This window comes from Carassius carassius, chromosome 3 (assembly GCF_963082965.1).
Source record: "Carassius carassius chromosome 3, fCarCar2.1, whole genome shotgun sequence".
Taxonomy (NCBI): domain Eukaryota; kingdom Metazoa; phylum Chordata; class Actinopteri; order Cypriniformes; family Cyprinidae; genus Carassius; species Carassius carassius.
Window position 1 is genome coordinate 35,647,744 of NC_081757.1, and position 20,195 is coordinate 35,667,938.

At 39.2% G+C, this 20,195-nt stretch overlaps 1 protein-coding gene across 3 annotated transcripts in view; it reads right to left on the reverse strand.

Moving 5' to 3' along the window:
• The window catches only part of pde5ab (phosphodiesterase 5A, cGMP-specific, b), a 51,399-nt gene that overhangs the window by 14,646 nt on the left and 16,558 nt on the right, over positions 1–20,195 (reverse strand). For 2 of the 3 annotated variants that reach the window (XM_059536811.1, XM_059536803.1), the window contains exons 1-10: positions 18,311–18,505; positions 15,776–16,421; positions 13,903–13,992; positions 13,730–13,801; positions 13,554–13,643; positions 13,319–13,456; positions 6,501–6,568; positions 5,770–5,878; positions 5,468–5,552; positions 522–697 (exon numbers count right to left, since the gene is read on the reverse strand). In XM_059536811.1, coding sequence (XP_059392794.1) covers positions 522–697; positions 5,468–5,552; positions 5,770–5,878; positions 6,501–6,568; positions 13,319–13,456; positions 13,554–13,643; positions 13,730–13,801; positions 13,903–13,992; positions 15,776–16,421; positions 18,311–18,408 — 1,572 coding nt within the window. In that variant the 5' untranslated portion in view covers positions 18,409–18,505. Of the gene's footprint in view, positions 1–521; positions 698–5,467; positions 5,553–5,769; positions 5,879–6,500; positions 6,569–13,318; positions 13,457–13,553; positions 13,644–13,729; positions 13,802–13,902; positions 13,993–15,775; positions 16,422–18,310; positions 18,506–20,195 lie in introns of those variants that run through there. The other variant, XM_059536819.1, reaches the window with a different exon arrangement.

Genomic DNA, 20,195 nt, shown 5'->3' on the forward strand with positions numbered 1-20,195 from the left:
TACTGAATGCAGAATTAAACATACTCAAGTGAGATCAGGTGACAATGTTGCACACTGTTTAACTTTGTAATTCTGAACACAGCTATCTGTCTTTTTCTTTTTTTTTTCTTTTTTTAAAAAGCTGGGTGATGGAGAATGTGAGGTGAGGATTATGACAAAGGTGAACGCCTGAAGTGAAGTGCAGGCATTGTGTCAGCTACAGGAGACAGCATGCCACCAGCGCTTCTGACTGTGACAGCTCCAGAAAGGTGGGATAAAATAAAATAGAGGAGTGGGAAGATATCACAAGCCTATGTGTAGCAGCAGATTAAAGGGGTTTAAAATCTTTTGAAATATGAGTTTAAAATACTAAAAAAAGTAAAACGCAAAATATCTTCCTCAGTCCAAAAAGAGCATTTATTTAAAGGGGAAAAATAAAATGTTAAAACATAGATTTGACTGAGAGTATGTTGATGTCAGCTGCCATCATTTATTTTACTATAGCATTTTTTAAATTAGTAAATGTATGAAATCACACTGACCTCAAGTGTGACCTCTTGCTTAGCCATTGCTCTTTCCACTGCTTCGTACATCTGTGTGTTCTGGATTCCCAGCCCGCAAAATATAGCAAAGGCCTCTAGAAACTGCTCATCATTCCTATTAAAGGCTTTTACCTCGCCTGAAACTTCATCCATCTTATTGACCAACTGGCAGACACCTGCATTTAGAGGCAAAAAAAAAAAACATTTTTGTGGACACATTATTAAAGTAGAACAGGGATCATTTCATTATTTATATATTTTATCCAAAAAGTTTCAAATGTACTTTTCAATCTATTTTCCATTTACGGTAACACTTTAGTATAGGGACCAATTCTCACTATTAACTAGTTGCTTATTAGCATGCATATTATTAACATATTGACAGTTTATTAGTACTTATAAAGAACATATTCTGCATGACCATATGCTAAATCCCTAATCTTACCCAAATTCTTAAACTGAACTACTTTACTATTAATAAGTAGCAAATTAAGAGTTTATTGAGGCAAAGGTTGAAGACAATGTTTTGTTAATAGTGAGAATTAAACCTTCAAATAAAGTGTGACCCCATTTATATGAAAAATCAGAGGTAAAAACTATATAAATACTGTTCAGTTTCTTGCACAAACCGATCGTTTTTGTGTCTTTACACATTAATGTATCATCACAAGCCAATGGGTTTAATGTTTTTTGTTTTTTTTACTCTCAAAGCCGTGATTCCTATTCACTTCCATTACATGACTGACAGACTTCAACGGTTTGAGTCAAGTTACTTTGTTTGTTTTCTACTGAAGAAACAAAGTCACCTACATCTTGGATGTCCTGTGGGTAAGCAGATAAACATCATATTTACATTTTTGGGTGAATTATATTTTTAATTTGTATTCACTGTTATTTGTATTTACGGTCACACTTTATTTTAGGGTCCAATTCTCACTATTAACTAACCATTAACTATGACTTTTGCCTCAATTAACCCCTTATTTGCTGCTTATTAATAGTTTATAAGGTAGTTGTTAAGTTTAGGGTATTGGGTAGGATTATGGATGTCATGCCTTACATGTACTTTATAAGCACTAATAAACAGCCAATATGTTAATAATAGACATGCTAATAAGCAAGTAGTTATTAGTGTGAATTGGACCCTATACTAAAGTGTTACCGTATTTACTATTGTTTGGTGTAGAGGCTGATAAAAAGGATAAAGTAATCGATTAAAAAACAGAAAGCCTTGGATTTATTTTTAACATGAATGACTCAGGAGCATACAATAGAAAATATTAACCCTTCAAACCCTAAAGAAAATGACCACCTAAATTATTTTAATCAAGTCAGTCTTTCATTATGGGACTTATACTGATCTGTGCACTCAAATTTGAACAGCACCATTTTTTAGCAACTTGATGTTGTCACGGCTTATGCTGCTGGAAGGAACACGGAGCCGAGGGATAAACAAAACAAGGATTTATTAAATAAAACATAAACAAGGTAAGTCGTAAATAACAGGTGGCAAGAGGCAAGTGGCAAGTAACAGGTGACAAGTAGACAAGTTGACATTTAGACAAGTAGACCCGACAAAACAGAACTGAAAGGACAAGGCTTTTATAGAAGGGATAATTGGGGAAACACAGGTGGATGGCATGACTAAATTAACAGGGACATGGAACACATGGGGAAATGAAGAGACACACCTGGAAACTAATCAAACCAGACACGGAAGACAGAAACTGGGTCACAGGGGCAAAAACACACAAAATGAGTCCAGGTGTGTGACAGTACTCCCCCCTCCCGGTAGGTGCGTCCTCGCACTGTAGAAACAACAAAGGGAGGCGTGGGTGGGAACTTGGGAGGAGGTTCCGGTGGAGGACAGCCTCCCAGGAGGGGGCCAGCAGACAGGGACTACAGAGGAAGGAGCCAGGGAGGAGATGACGGAGGGAGGAGCAAGGGAGGAGACAGGAAGGATGTGAAGCAGGAGGTACCCAGCAGGACCCAGGCCACAGCCATAACGGCCCAAGGTGGGGCCGACGGTGGAAGGAGCCATGGAGGAGGAATGGTCACTGACTCCAGGGACTCGACCCACGGCAACGGAGCAAGTGGAGGAGGAGCCCGAGGCGGAGACGGAGAGCCGAAGAGCCAGGGTGACGGGGAGGAGCCGGAGGTCCTAGGCGGAACAGATGGCTCTGGTGACTGACGCGGCGATGTGGATCCGGAAGGCCACGGTGAGGCCAGAGTGACCGAGGACTGAGGTGTAGCCGAGGGGATGAAGGAGCCTGACGGAGCCGGAGGGACGGAGGGATGAGGCGAAGCCGGAGGAGTGGAGTCCCGAGGCATAGGATGGACGACGCCAGACCAAGGCGGAGCCAGAGGGACGAGGGAGCCAGGCAGAGCCTGCGGACTGCCGGGCCACGGCGGAGAGGAAGGAGCTAGGAGCCATGGTGGAGCCGACGGGTCAACGGGCCGAGGCGGAGTCCAGGCCTCAGAGGCTGGAGGCGGAGGTGAGGGAGACGCCGACCAAGGCGTCGCTGGAGGATGGCGGTCCCGCTGAGCTCGCACCACAATGATGGTAGGCTGAGGGCGAGCAGAGGGGCAGCCAGACGACAGCGGAGGAGGAGGCAGGAGTGGGTGGGAGGGTGGGCATTTTGGAGGAGCAGGCATTGGAGTAAGCTCTGGGGCTGGAGCCCTTCCTAGGCTTAACGGAGGATCAGGAGCCCGTCCTGAGCTTAACGGAGGATCAGGAGCCCGTCCTGGGCTTAACGGGGGTTCAGGAGCCCGTCCTGGGCTTAACGGGGGTTCAGGAGCTCGTCCTCGGCTTAACGGGGGATCAGGAGCCCGTCCTGGGCTTAACGGAAGATCAGGAGCCCGTCCTGGGCTTAACGGGGGTTCAGGAGCCCGTCCTGGGCTTAACAGGGGTTCAGGAGCCCGTCCTGGGCTTAAAGGAGGATCAGGAGCCCGTCCTGGGCTTAACGGAAGATCAGGAGCCCTTCCTGGGCTTAACGGAAGATCAGGAGCCCGTCCTGGGCTTAAAGGAGGATCAGGAGCCCGTCCTGGGCTTAACGGGGGAACAGGAGCCCGTCCTGGGCTTAACGGGGAATCAGGAGCCCTTCCTGGGCTTAACAGAGGATCAGGAGCCCATCCTGGGCTTACAGGAGGATCAGGAGCCCGTCCTGGGCTTAACGGGGGAACAGGAGCCCGTCCTGGGCTTAACGGGGAATCAGGAGCCCGTCCTGGGCTTAACGGGGGAACAGGAGCCCGTCCTAGGCTTACAGGAGGATCAGGAGCCCGTCCTGGGCTTAACGGGGGAACAGGAGCCCGTCCTGGGCTTAACGGGGAATCAGGAGCCCTTTCTGGGCTTAACAGAGGATCAGGAGCCCATCCTGGGCTTACAGGAGGATCAGGAGCCCGTCCTGGGCTTAACGGAAGATCAGGAGCCCTTCCTGGGCTTAACAGAGGATCTGGCATAGGTGAATTGGAACCCCCCTCATTTTGACCCATTTGGCGCTCCATATTTTGCTCCCTCGTGGTGGGCAGTGTCGCCGGCTCTCGCACCTGGTCTAACGGGATGCTCTCTGGCTCTCCGTCATCGGTGGGCTCTGGCTTATGCCTCGTACCGTGGGGAGATTGTAGGCTGGGCCCTGGGTCCAGAGTGGACCTGGCGAGATCCTCCATTGGGCCGACCGTGAGAGGGGACCCATTTCTCACCAGATTCCACTCTATAAATGCGGCGAAATCCTCCCGAGGACCATCTTCGGGCGACAACGCTCTGCACCTAGGGTTCAGGCTGGCGTGATAAAAGGTGCAGAGCGCGTGGTCCGGGTAGCTGGTGGCATTAGCTAGCCAGAGAAACCGTCTGGTATGGTCCTCGAGAGACAGTCCCTCCTGCTCCAGCAGGAGGAGGAGGTATTCGGGGCGATAGAGGGGATCCATGAAACACTACGGAAAGAAAAAAGACTGTGAAAAAAAAAACGGAAAACAAAACGGAGGGAAAACACGCAGTTTTTAACTTTTTCAGGTCGAGTCTTCTGTCACGGCTTATGCTGCTGGAAGGAACACGGAGCCGAGGGATAAACAAAACAAGGATTTATTAAATAAAACATAAACAAGGTAAGTCGTAAATAACAGGTGGCAAGAGGCAAGTGGCAAGTAACAGGTGACAAGTAGACAAGTTGACATTTAGACGAGTAGACCCGACAAAACAGAACTGAAAGGACAAGGCTTTTATAGAAGGGATAATTGGGGAAACACAGGTGGATGGCATGACTAAATTAACAGGGACATGGAACACATGGGGAAATGAAGAGACACACCTGGAAACTAATCAAACCAGACACGGAAGACAGAAACTGGGTCACAGGGGCAAAAACACACAAAATGAGTCCAGGTGTGTGACAGATGTCAGTTAAAAATGCATGAGAAATTATAAAATAGGAGATGGACTTTTTGTTTTGAAATTCACTATTATCACATTTATGCTATCTAAAATATATTGTATGCATTCTGAATAAAATCTGAGTGGTGTCTTGGGTGTTTGTTACAGGGTTTGTTCTGATCCCTAGAAATGGTTTGGATCTCTTCTTCTATGTAAGATTTTTTAATTAATTAATTTATTTATTTAGTTGTTGTTGTTTTATTTTCTGTCAGGTATAAATCTTAAATGTAACCACTATAATATCACACCTCTACACAAAAAGACAAAAAAATTGAGGTAGTATTTATTGGTGTGGGATGACGAGATGAGTGCCAAAGTTTAGTATTAATGATTTTTTCATATGATCAATTGTAATATGCAATTTTTGTCTTAGTAAGCAATAATAACCTACAGAATATAACTAACTAATAATAACCTTTTACTAATAATAACCTTTTAAATTGTTAAAAGTTATTCATAATTTTTTTTTTTAATAAATTCAGCTCAGATTGTGCAAATGAAATAGAGAAAACACACATACCTATCACTTTGTCTTTTTTCCCATTCCTTATTGGCGTGCACAGTAGACTTTTAATTTGACAGTTTGAGGATTGTAGATTTTCACTCTTTTAAAAAGAAATAAAAAGAAATGCAATGAAGAGATGGTCAAATAAATTTAGTCTAAAGCAGCTTTGGGAAAAGGGACAGTTCATGACGCAAAATGGGGGAGGTGATTGTCTGAATGAATAAGAGCTCTGTGAAATCCCAGAAACATCGGGATCCCAGAGCGGGATGACCCTATGCCAATTGACTTTACTGTCCAGCTTTCCCCTGAGTACTTACTGTCCATGGAAATTGCTGGTCTTTGGTGACATCTGCAATGTTCAGTGTCTCCATAGTGTTCTTGACATACTGGGCATACATATAGTTAATCTTATTGACATCGCATTCTCTGTAAAAGACAGGGGAAAAGGTTTAAGCACTCCTGTTAAGAACTTTACTACACTAATACTACACAACTCAAGTACTAAACAGAAATCATGATAAATGAATAGTTCACTCCAAATAAAATTGTATTTTTAATTTCTTTCTCAGTTTACTTATTCTAATGTTTTTCCTAACCCATATGGCTATGGCGTGATTATGAGTTGATAAAACAATAAGAGGTCATTAAAATATAAAAAAAAAAATAATAATATATATATATATATATATATATATATATATATATATATATATATATATATATATATATATATATATATATATATATATATATATATAGTGTGGGAATGTGATATTATGTCATGGCCACAAGATCATTTTGTCGAGGTAACGAAATCTATGAAAATCATTTGATGAAAAAATTATAGCTTTCAACTTTTTTCTTTTTTTTTTAAAACTTGTGGTTTTGAAATAGTGTACATTTTAACATTTATTGTAGTGCAGCACCTTGTCCCATAGACTTCTATTGTAAATTAAGAACAATAAACATATTTTTGTTTTTACAAGCTAAGGGACTTTGTCTTGCATTTTCTTTTTACATTAAATCTTCTTTTTTATGATAACCCCACCTGTTTGGGAAGTCCATGGATCCTGCAAGCTCCTCATATTCCATGTGAAACACACTGGAGAATGTGTTCTGTAACACAAGCAGAACAGCAATTACTTACTCTGCAGTTTCACTCACAGAGGTAAACTTTGAGGAGGTTTAGCCAGTATTTCTGAGGCTTTTAATGCTATTAGTGTCTGGCTGCCTGTGTAAACTTAACATTGAATATCTGCAGTCACATAGTTTAATGTGCCTGTGTTTGTGCATTTCTGAAAGGGTTAGAATTTCCAGCTCATGACAAGTATACAGTTATGGAGCAAAGTTCAGTATGAAAAGCATTTTGCAAGCAGTCATAACAAAAATGTTCACAATGGATCTGTGCAATAAACAAGGACAAATGCAATAAAATCTGAGTTCATTTCCACATTCCAGATATCATAACAGACTTTGAATATGGGTTTCTGAACTAACTTGTCTTTCCTTTGCAACAGCTGCTCTTTCCAAATTTAAAGATACTAGGAGGACAGTTTCTTAATAAATTGAGGTGCCATTCGAATGCACTTCAAGAGGTGAAAACTGCCATGGTTAGGAAGACTGCTGACCTCAGTTTTTCACAATGGTTAATCTCTTTCCATAACACTCGCTATCACTGTGACCTGGATAATGAATTCATAAAATTAACAAGCTGTCTTTCTACTTTATATCTGGACTACTTCCAAAGACTATAAAAACTGTGTGTCAAGTTGAGGAAAACCAGAGCTTTTTCTATGAACAGAGTATGGAGAACTAGGTTTCTAGGTCAACAAATAACCTTTGAATTATGATACACATCTAAAAAACGGAACTCTCTCTGAAGAGATCAAGTCTTTCTATATGATACTACCTTCATCACAACAGCTCAGCTATCTAGACAACCTAAATATAAAAATGTAGAATGCAGTTCCTTCATATTTTGGAAATGTTGACAAATATGGACTATGGACATTCTCCTCTAACACTAATAACTAGAAACTTTAATTGGGTTCACTGCAGAGCCTAAATGTGGCCTATAAATTTCTGACCTTTTGTAATACATAATAAACTGGACTAGGTAATTGAAGGTAATGTTTCAATGTTAATGGTTAGTTCTATGCCCCTGTCTGCTTTGATTATAAACAAAATTTTACCACATTCATATTAATGAATCCACCTCAACATCATTGAAAATGAAATAATTGTAAATAATTCAGACAATCAGGCATTCATGGTGTTTTAATTAACACATGAAGCACAATACTTATAAACCAACCAAATAGGTGCACATTCGTAGAGCAGTGATTTTGGGTTGTTTGCAAAGCCAAATATAGGGAACATTGCACACACAGTCAGTACACCTTTAAAAACACACTTGCACAGTGAGGTGGAACACTACTGAATGAGAGCTTTTCCTGATTGCTCAAAGGGAAGGAAGGGTTTATTAGTTTAAAAAAAAACTAAAAACAAATAAAAAACCAAAACAAAAACATGACTCATCCACACTTCTTTGTGATTCCACTGAAAGGTTTTCCAGCTTTTTATGTAATACTGTACATTTCTCTTTGATCTTAACAGAAGTGCATTTTTCCAGAATACATGTTTTCTTAGTACAGTATTTGCAACGTGGCAATTTATTGAAATGTATTAAATTCATTTCACAAAATTGTAATATCATCAAAAAGTTTATTTATTTCACTAATTCCATTCAAAAAGTGAAACTTGTATATTATATTCATTCATTACACACAGACTGATATATTTCAAATGTTTATTTCTTTTAATTTTGATGATTATAACTGACAACTAAGGAAAATCCCAAATTCAGTATCTCAGAAAATTAGAATATTACTAAAGACCAATAAAAAGAAAGGATTTTTATAAATCTTGGCCAACTGAAAAGTATGAACATGAAAAGTATGAACATGTACAGCACTCAATACTTAGTTGGGGCTCCTTTTGCCTGTATTACTGCAGCAATGTGGAGTCGCATGGAGTCTATCAGTCTGTGGCACTGCTCAGGTGTTATGAGAGCCCAGGTCAGGTCTTCTGCATTCTAAGGTCTGGCATATCGCATCTTCCTCTTCACAATACCCCGTAGAATTTCTATGGGGTTAAGGTCAGGTAGGTTTTCTGGCCAATTAAGAACAGGGATACCATGGTCCTTAAACCAGGTACTGGTAGCTTTGGCACTGTGTGCAGGTGCCAAGTCCTGTTAAATAAAATCTGCATCTCCATAAAGTTGGTCAGCAGCAGGAAGCATGAAGTGCTCTTAAACTTCCGGGTATACGGCTGTGTTGACCTTAGACCTCAAAAAACACAGTGGACCAACACCAGCAGATGACATGGCACCCCAAACCATCACTGACTATGGAAACTTTACACTGGACCTCAAGCAACGTGGATTGTGTGCCTCTCCTCTCTTCCTCCAGACTCTGGGGCCCTGATTTCCAAAGGAAATGCTAAATTTACTTTCATCAGAGAACATAACTTTGGACCACTCAGCAGCAGTCGAGTCAGAGACGCTTCTGACTCTGTCTGTTGTTCAAGAGTGGCTTGACACAAGGAATGCGACAGCTGAAACCCACGTCTTGCATAAGTCTGTGTGTAGTGGTTCTTGAAGCACTGACTCCAGCTGTAGTCCACTCTTTGTTCACATTTTTGAATGGGTTTTGTTTCACAATACTCTCCAGGGTGCGGTTATACCTATTGCTTGTACACTTTTTTTCTACCAACTATTTTCCTTCCCTTCGATTCTCTATTAAAGTGTTTGGACACAGAGCTCTGTGAACAGCCAGCCTCTTTTGCAATGACCTTTTGTGTCTTGCCCTCCTTGTGCAAGGTGTCGATGGTCGTCATGTAAGCAGTCTTCCCCTTAATTGTGTAGCCTACAGAACTAGACTGAGAGACCATTTAAAGACCTTTGCAGGTGTTTTGAGTTAATAAGCTGATCAGAATGTGGCACCATGTGTCTTCAATATTGAACCTTTTCACAATATTCACAATAAAATGGGGTATGATTTAAAAATGAGCATCCCTCCAAAAACATCTACATTTCTGTCTCTTTTCAAGTGTTAGTGTATATAATTAGTTGTATTTATAGGGGTTATTATAGCACAATTCTATATTATAGTTATTATAGAAACCCCCTGGACCACACTAATTTTCAACGCCTGGCTACGGCCAAGTTCACAAGGAATGGACTGAGACTGGGGTCAAGGCATCAAGAGCACACAGACGTGTCAAGGAATTTTCTGAACCACAGACAACGTCAGAGGTGTCTTACCTGGGCTAAGGAGAAGAAGAACTGGGCCCGGTTCCCCGATAACGCTCACTCTTGGCGCGCTAAGAAGACCTCGAAAGATATATCTTACCAAAGTTGTTTATGTTCCTAAGTGTGTTCCCCGAAGTGTCCCTTAGGAAGCTTCTTAACACACTGCCTCTTACGTCCGACATTACAATGGCGCTGTCCCGAGTGAAGGTGCTGAATTAGTTGGCAGCGATTGCTCAGGAATCACGCGAAGGTGTATTACGGCGTTAAGAAATTCAACACGCTCTATGCAAATGAAACATTGCTCAAATTATTCCAGTAACATTTATTTTAACATAGTTTAAGTTATCAGTAAAATATAGACTATAAATTAAATTATCAAATGGTCAGTAATATGTTCACACGATATGTTGTGACGGGTAGACGAACTGGGTATTCCTCGCTAATCATCCACCCTCCTTATCCCGTTGTGCCACTTGTGCCGCTTCTTGACATGGGTTTAACGACTTATAAAAATGATGTAATACACTTTTATATTAATGGTAAGGTACTTTACAATCTGCATTTACTTCTGTTTAATGCGGTATTGATTGCCATTGGTTAATGTTTTCAACAAAAAGCAACCTATCTACAATGAACCGAGAGAGAGAGTTAGATACAGAATATGGTGGGGAAGCAACGTAAAAAAACAGCACCAAGCTTCTCGTCAGAGGAACTTGAAGTTTTGCTGGACCTTGCCACCAGGTCGGAGATCACACACCTATGGTCCACTATAACCTGCACGTTTATGGCCGCGTATCCCTTTCGCGATATGTACGCCTGATCAATCACTGATGGATTGGCGATAGGGATGAGTGTGCCACTGCCATCCACCAGGATGTAATCCCCGGCATGGCGCAGAAGGGCGTTGGTGACAGTGTGGACGCACCTCCACACTGAGGTCTTGATTAGGCTGTAGCCCTCTCACACGACCTCGATGAAGCTCTCTGTAGCAAAAAAAAAAAAAAACCTTACTACTGCAAGCAGCTGGACTTCTGGGCTTAAAGCAGAATTCCGCCGCATTAGCCTGCCAAGCGCAGGTCTGGGAAGGTCCAGCAGCTCCATAATGAGTTGTCTTGGGAGGCGAATTTTTTTTAATATAGCCACGTTAGGAAAAATGTCAAAAGGGCTAAAGTTTTGCCGAATAAAAAAATATACATGTGTTAAACGGCTCCGCGTCCAGCTCCGTCTTTGATTCAATACAAGGACACGTTGGAACTGGACACCACCATGCTTATCCATTTATAGATCTTAGCCATTTAGAGCCAAATTGTTTGCTAGATTTTAATTATCAAAAGTGATTGCCAATTCGCTTTAATTACATTTCGAAAAAGCTTAGGCTAATTACCACCATATTAGTTCTGATACCAAGTCAAAGTCAACTTCATAAATAGGCCTGTATCCATTGCGAAAATAATTTATTATGAGTCTTAAAATGTCCATAACATAAAATCATTGTTGAGCCACAACATTGTCAACATACAATAGTTTTTGACTTGTACTGCGCTGCGCTGATTTCTAAAGACTGCTGCACAGTGGCGGTGACTAGCGTCTTGAGCTCAAACAACGCTAAGAGAGAGCTTACGAATAGACCAGGCCAACCTTACGAAAGTGTGACTTACAGAAGATATACTTAGCGTACGAACGTGTCGGGAATCGTGCCATAAGGTTAAGAGAGAGGTTAAGGAATAGGTTAAGAACTACTTAGCGATAAGAACGTTTTGGGGAACCGGGCCCTGGACTGTTGCCCAGTGGTCAAAACTCCTCTTTTCAGACGAGAGCCAGTTTTGTATTTCACTTGGAAAACAAGCTCCTAGAGTCTGGAGGAAGGGTGGAGAAGCTCATAGCCCAAGTTGCTTGAAGTCCAGTGTTAAGTTTCCACAGTCTGTGAAGATTTTGGGTGCAATGTCATCTGCTGGTGTTGGTCCATTGTGTTTTGAAAACCAAAGGCACTGCACCCGTTTACCAAGAACTTATAAGAGCATTTCATGCTTCCTTCTGCTGACCAGCTTTTTAAAGATGCTGATTTCATTTTCCAACAGGATTTGGCATCTGCCCACACTGCCAAAAGCACCAAAAGTTGGTTAAATGACCATGGTGTTGGTGTGCTTGACTAGCCAGCAAACTCATCAGACCTGATTGTCAAGAGAAAAATGAGAAACAAGAGACCAAAAAATGCAGATGAGCTGAAGGGCACTGTCAAAGAAACCTGGGCTTCCATACCACCTCAGTAGTGCCACAAACTGATCACCTCACGCTGAATAGAGGCAGTAATTAAAGCAAAAGGAGCCCCTATCAAGTATTGAGTCCATGTACAGTAAATTAACATACTTTCCAGAAGGCCAACAATTCACTAAAAAATTTTTTATTGGTCTTATGAAGTATTCTAATTTGTTGAGATAGTGTATTGGTGGGTTTTTGTTAAATGTGAGCCAAAATCATCACAATTAAAAGAACCAAAGACTTAAACTACTTCGGTCTCTGTGCATTTAATTTATTTAATACACAAGTTTCACAATTTGGGTTGAATTACTGAAATAAATGAACTTTTCCATTACATTCTAATTTACTGAGATGCACATGTATTCAGAAAGCACTGGTATTTCCTTCAGAATTTTTTATTTATTTTTAAATATCAGGTATTTTGGGTACATGAGGTGCATGTATGTTTGTTGCCATATTTCTTTGGCTGTGGCAAATAAGGAAGCAATTTGAGCGAAGTTCTCTGCTAGAGAGTCTGCTATAAAGTGTTTCTTAACTCTCTCACTCAGCTATGGAAATATCCTCAGCCTCTCTTTTAAAATGCCTAAATGCAGTACATTAGCATTGGCGAACTATTAACAAAAAGATTGTAATCGTATTGGGGTAAAATGTAAAATAATAAATTGCACTTTAGACATTAGTTAGGCCTAGAGAGATACACCATAATGTTCTGTAATTAATCTAATTAAAATGTGTTTTTCTAAATTAAACAAAATATTTTGCATTATATGCAATTTAATCTTCTAAACAACCCATAGCTCAGTGGTTCTCAGTGTTTTGTTTTGTTTTTTGAGCCACTGTTTTGTAATATTGCGAACAATATTCTTTTGTGTGGTAGTATCAGCAGAACCAGTATCTGCTCATCTCGTCCTGAATCTTTGATATAAATCCGCTCCCCCCACAAATACCTCAGAGACCCTCTTTCAAAAATATTGCTTGCTGCGGCCCCAATGTTCTCACTAGGCCTCCACTGATAAAAGCTGATATATTTAATTCTCTTTTAGAACATTTAGTCTCAACTACAAGCGAATTTTTTGCTTTAGGCTAAAAATCCAGATGTCAAAAAGGCATGCTGTTTAAAGCCCAAGCTTAAATTGTTTTCAAGCATCCTAAAGGGATATTTTGGATAGCCAATATCTTGGTCACAGCAAAGAAATGCAAAACATGCTTGATATTTCCATGTTTTATGATCATAAGAATTCTTTAAAAGTTTTTGGTGTTTTGGAAATAAATGTGATGAGATATTTTGGTCTTACAGCTGTTTCCCTGTCAGATATGAAGACAGTACATTCTTGGGCCTGCATGAAAGACAAGATGGTAGCCACGGTTTTCCTCAGTAAGACCTCCAAAGACTGCTGCTCTTCAAAGATCAGACTAGCCAGATCCAACAACACCTAAAAAACACCCCAAACCATGATCACTGCTTATAGCCAAGTTACTGTTCAAACATGCCTATACAAAATTAATTTCTACTAAAATGTGGAAAAATACCTGGTTTCGCCTGTTCTCCAGCTGTGATGTCTCATAGAGTTGTGCATTGTGTAGCACTATGCCAGAGAAAGCCAGGTACGAGGAAAAGTCCTGTTGAGATGAAAAATGACAAATTTTTATAATAAAATGACAGAAAATATAAAATAACTATAAAATGAAATGTGCAAATGTTTCACCCTCTCATCCTGTTCTGTGAAGGCACTGTTCTCTCCACACCTTTTATTGATTGCTTGTGCTACTCCAACAACCTTTAAGCATTAATAAAATGTAGCAGTTAAGTTTTAATAGCAAATGTTGTAAATATCGTATAACATTTCAGGCACTTTTTATGCTTAACTTCATCTCTCACCTCATCTCTGTGATTTTTGATGGGTAAACACAAGATGCTCTGAGTCTTATATCCTGTAATTTGGTCCACCTCTGCATTAAAACGTGGATCCTGAAGGAGAGGAAATAAATCAACCACAATTCCCATTTATCCAGCAAATTATAACTTGCCGTAATATCACTATTTTAAAAATCAGCTGCCCATTTCGTTAGACAATGTAGTTTTTTTTTTAAATAGTTCCATTCTATGCTCCCTAGAAATACAACTTAGTCATAAATGTGACCATGGACCACAAAACCTTTCTTAAGTCACTGGGGTATATTTTTAGCAATAGCCAAAAATTATCGATTTTTCTTTTATGCCTAAAATCATTAGGATATTAAGTAAAGAAAAATGTTACATGAAGATATTTTGTAAATTTCCTACCGTAAATATATTAAAACTAAATTTTTGATTAGTAATATGCATGGCTAATAATTCATTTGGAATTATTATTATTATTATTTTTTTTGCACCCTCAGATTCCAGATTTTCAAACAGTTATTCTCTGAAAATATTGTCCGAACCTAATAAACCATACATCAATGGAAAGCTTATTTATTCAATATTCAGATAATTAAATGGTTTACCCCAAATAAATAAATAAATAATCAATCTATAAAATATGTTGAATTTGTTAATTCAGTGTTTAGCTCAGGTCGCAGGGTAGGGTATGCCTGATTAGAATGCCTTGGGACTTTGTGTCTGTTGTTGTGATACCACCAGCCTTATCAGCACTGTCATGACGTCATTTTATTCTTCATTTCTTGTGGCTCAGAAACAACTGTGTTCCTGAGTACACATGGCAATTTTCCAATTGTGAACATCTAGGTGTGTATGTGCAACACAAAGCAACTGCAGTTCTGTTTGGCACCGTTACTGACACAGAAATTACAAACTTCAAGTTAACAAATATGTTTGATTGAGAGACAGATGGTGTTTAATGCCACCATGAGGACCTAGTGTTCTTTTTTTAATTTTACCCTGTTGTGATATGCGAAAACATGATGTTTTATATTGAATGTTTGTATGAAACATTGTCTTACAACAAAACCATTAAACACTTTAATTTCATGCCAAACATGGTTAAGGGTTTATCTTAACCTTAATTTTAGTGTTTTAAGATACATCCTGTTAAAGATTAAGATCTTCATTTTATTCTATTATTCTTTCTCTTTCTCACTATCTTTCTCTTTTTCCTTTCCCTCTCTCTGTAGAAACATGACTAAACTAAATTACAAAGAGCTAAAAATACCTGCCATCATTATACAAACTGTTGGTTAGCAACTGAATTGCATAACATTTAAATCTAATCAAAGGCCTTAAGAGATATAGCCTAAATTGCATTTCTGAGGAAATACTTTTATTAGTACTGGATGGTATTATAAAGCAGTAAATTTTATTTCAGCCTCTGAAACCAAAGTGCTCCTTATGCACATGACACCTCATGCACAAGGTAATACAGAGGAATCCGATAAGAGGAGAATGCTTTAATAAAACTGCTGTCAGAAATTCTATCTAATTATTGAGATATGCAGGTAAATCCAAACATTTATCTATCCAATGTTTCATTCATATAAGATCAAAGGGTGATGATACAGTCTGATGGAAGAAACAATGATGGAATTTTTCTTAGTTGCTGTCATTTAACAACTAGCCCATCTCATGACCAATAATTTCTACTTATCTTTTCAATTTGTATTTATTTTGATTTGATGTATTTAAAATGTCATAATTTTTTATTTCACATGTGTCACAGGTTCACAATATCAACAAATGTAGGCTTTCTAATGTATAGTCTTTAAGGAATAAAACACTGAAATGGCAAACAGCAGGTGAAATGACAGAGCCTCACCTCATATGCATTCTTGATGTTCAGAGGCTGTCCAGTGGCTGCCACATACCCCACAATTCCTTTGTTCCATTCTAGGCGAATACCACTGTTGGAAGCCTCCTCAAGAGTGGATCCTTCTGCAACATCAAATAGCCGGCTAACCAGGAACTTCCTGTTTGAACTGTCCTCTCCAACCAAGAACAACGAATAGCGATCTGCTGCTATCAACTCGTGAGTGTGTAAGAAGATCCTGTGGCAGAGGACAGTAAGGTCCAAGTGACTTGAAACATCACGTACAAGCTCCAACAGACGAGCACAGCGGTCCCCGTTTTCACGAACTCCTGAGTCCATAATGCCTCCACCCTCATCTGTCCCACTGCCTGAGCCAGGCCGCTGGGGAGGAGGAAGTGGCATTTGCACCCTTTCTGTATCACTAAGAAAAGTAAGCGAACCCTCAGCGTCTTTCACAACAATGGGGCGAAGTGGCCTATCAAACTCAGATGCAGAGATCTTTCGTGTAGGGGTGGATGGAGCTGGACTTGGAGAAGGTGCATCAGTTGGACCCAGTGGATGGAAGGCCGATAAAGTTTCTGGCAGAGCTTTTGATGCTTCCCTAGATGGCTGAATGGAGTGGACACGTTCAGCAAACCATGCGTTTACCATTTCCCTTAAAAAAAAAAATTAACCAAAAACATTAGCTCAGCAAGCTCTTGACCTATTAAAAAAACTATTCCAATTCAAAACTAAATCACAGTAACTGCCTAATCTGAATATACCTAGTCACAAAGTTCATTGGGTATTTATCTTGGTAATACAACCAAGCAGCTATTTCCTAGGTAGGTATAACACTTATACAAGTTTGGCTTCTAAAATCTGCCCTCATAACTTTTCCTATACCTTTCATGCTGGTCAAATGAATTTGCATGCATATTATACAGTAAACAAACACAATCATTTTAAGGTGGGACTTCCATTCCTAGAGCTGCCATATGGCTTCCTCTTATAATGTCTCTGCTATTCAGCTGGAAAATCTCATCTACAAACAGTTGACCAGCAAGATAAAACAGTGAAGAAAACTGTCATGGTTCACCTCAGTTATTTCTAGGTTTTATAAGCAGTTTGCTGGACTGGACTTATCTATATAATGAACTGTTGCAGAGGTTCTACGTAACTTTCTCGAAGTTTTCATTGAAAGTTGAATGGGACATTGAGTTTAGCAGCTCAAATGGAAAACATTGGAGCATATAACAACCCACAATCATAACATTTGCTGATAGATTATTTCCAAATCTGTCAAAACAACACTAATGTAGTGGCTTTCATTAAACTAACACTACAATTAAAGCATTAAAATAGCCTGTAACAAATGTTTTCAATGAAATGTTTATTATTGGGGTAGGATATTCAAACCACCATAGTCTCAGTGGACCCAACCTAAAATGTCCTTGGCTAGAATAGTTTAAATAAATAACATTCCCTTTGAAGAGACACCATCCAACCATTTCCTAAAGTTAGTAACTTCATCTAAAGTTGCTCATGCTAAGAAGTCTTAATTTGTCCTGACCAATCAAATAGCATAGGATTTGCATGGGTTGTTTTTTCATTGGTAATAAATAAATACATTAATTATTAATTAACAAGCAAACAAACAGCTGGCCAGGTGTTAAAGAAAAATATAATTGAGTAAAAGCAAATAAAACTTAAAAATTAATCAGTTAATTTTTGGGACTCCCAAAGGGCAGAAATGTAGGTGCTATACAGCCAGGAACAGCACAAGGTTTGATAGAATTTGTAAAAATTTTAAACAGTCTCAATCTAATTCTAAGCTACTTTTGTGTTTTGGCAATATAGATGGCAAATTTGAATTCCTATGATTCATACATTTTTGTATGATCTGCTTACACCCAACATTTCTTATTTCTTTTTTTTTTTCTTTTCTTTTTTTTTAAACGTTTACACTTTTGTATGAATCAAATCATACACATTCATATGAAACTACAGAACTGGAAAATATATGTTTTCTTTTGAAAGCAGGTTGCTTTTTTTCATAATGTGTTATGTCTGTTCTTCTTCCTTATAATTTCACCAGTACTGGACATAATTTTCTGAGCACATAGTTGTCTGGACATTTATGGAAGTGTGTTAATTAATCTGATATAAAAGTTCACACCTTTGTTAGTTGTTTGTTATTGATTAAACAGTGTAAGCAATGAGTAGCTATACATCAGAGTAGTGTTTATCAACGACTGGCATACAGTATGTCACATAAAAACACCCGTACATTGTGAAATTGCTACACACAACCTCAGATATGATTAATTCCTCTAACAAACGATTTCCAAATTATGTTTACATCGGAGTTCACAGGAAAAAAGACAGTAAATACTTACACTTTCCTTTACAAACAACGCAAACTTTAAAACAGCTAAAGTTAAGGTTGAAATTATTTGGCGATGATAAGGAAATGGAACGCTGCGTTGCGCAGCTGCAGCAAGCGGGAATACAGCCTCATTACAGGACTACATGTCTTTCAACTGAACTAGCCTTTGAACTTACCGAGAAGCCTTTCGTACAAAATAAGAATGTGCGAACTCTAGGTTGTCGTCAAGCCAAGCCTCCATCATCCCTTCTTTTTCTGGAGGATAGAACTCCATTCTGCCTCTACAGATCAGCCGGTGGATATCATCCGCCTGCTCTATTCTGATGTTCAGTCACAAAGACACTTCCACCACAACCAGCCACCGGCGTCTACACTGGCTTCACTACTCTCTCTCTCTCTCTCTCTCTCTCTCTCTCTCTCTCTCTCTCTCCCTACACACACACACACACAAACACACTGAACGCGGATTTACACATTAAAAGAAAGTCTATCACAAAGTAAGGTTAAACAAAACTCTTAAAACTTGTTATTTGGATAGATACCTTAATATCAGACCTCAAGGTAATTATAACACTTGTAACAGTCGTAGCTATTTTGGTACATTATGAGTATCCTGTATCACATCTCTTTTTTTTAATTCATTTGGCGCTTGTATGTAAAATGTATAAATTATATATGTTTTACTGCCATTTGATATTAGGAAATACACTCCTCACAACCACTCCATCAAGTTAATCAATATGCCAAGGATACCATATGGGTAGTTCGCATGACATGTCAATTAGTGATTGTAGCATGGTTCAAGCTACATTTGAAAGTATTTTAATCAACATAATATTTAATTGTTATCATTTACAATTGTTATACATTTAACTGTTTTATAAGCTCGGATAATTAAAAGACAGGGTGAATTTCAACTGAAAAATAAATAAATAAATAAATTTTAATGGCAATTGAATGTTCACTATATTATGTAAAATGCAATTTGCGTAATGGGCATGCAGTATATACAGTCAAACACAAATATAAAAAAGATGCAAATGTCAAAACCATTGGATTTTATTAAAATAACAAAATTCAGAGTCCTTACCAGACATTCGTCCCTTTGAACTCTTTTGCTAACCTATTGCCTAATATTGGAATAGCCCTGACCCACCACTAAGCACTACACCATCTCTGTACACAATGGTGTAGCCTTACCAGCAGATGGTGCCTCCTTCTCTCCTGGGAGAGGGAGATACCACTGAAGGCATATGTGCTCTCTTGGGTACAAATGTGATTCCATTGTATACATGGTGGCCAGGCTGAGCTAATGGCATTCTCTGGAGAGACTGTATGTCAGTGAGAGTGAACGGTATTGGACAATGTTTCAATAAAACATTTTTCTATTTTCTTCTTTTTCTTCTTCTACTTCTTCTTCTTTTTTTTCTATTTTCTTTTTCAGTTCATTTATCAGTGGCTGCATTTGGCAGGCACTTCCTACTATCTTTCCACAGAAGATGGAACTTAGAAATCATGTCAGGACATGCTTGGCTTATGGTGGGATTCCTGTGGCCCCCATCTACAACACCACATGCTACATTCAAAAACTTCAAGCACCATTTGTCACAGTGTCCCCAACTATATGTGCATGAACACACAAAGTCAGCTAGCTGGGCTGAAACACTGTCCAGATGTGGTCACTCAAGTCACTCTAAACTAAACTACTCGGTTCACCTTTCAGTCATAAGTCAAACAACACTCTATTTCTTCACATAATTCCATGCACTACATTAAACAGCTCAGTTGCTATTGTAAACCCAAAAGTCAGTGCTATGGTGGATAGCGTTGGATGAAGAGAAGTCCTATGCAGTCCTCCAGTGGAAACAATTTTGAGTGCTTAGTTTGTCCTGTGTAGCGATCAACAAGACAAATATGGCAGTAAAATCATTTATTAACAGCAGGTTTAATAGAGACAGAGAGAATGGGGTTGAATGTGGGGTCAAACCAATGGTATAGGCCTACTGCAGAGACACAAGTGGATGTGCACTGGATGCAAGAAATGAAAGTAACATGAAAAAT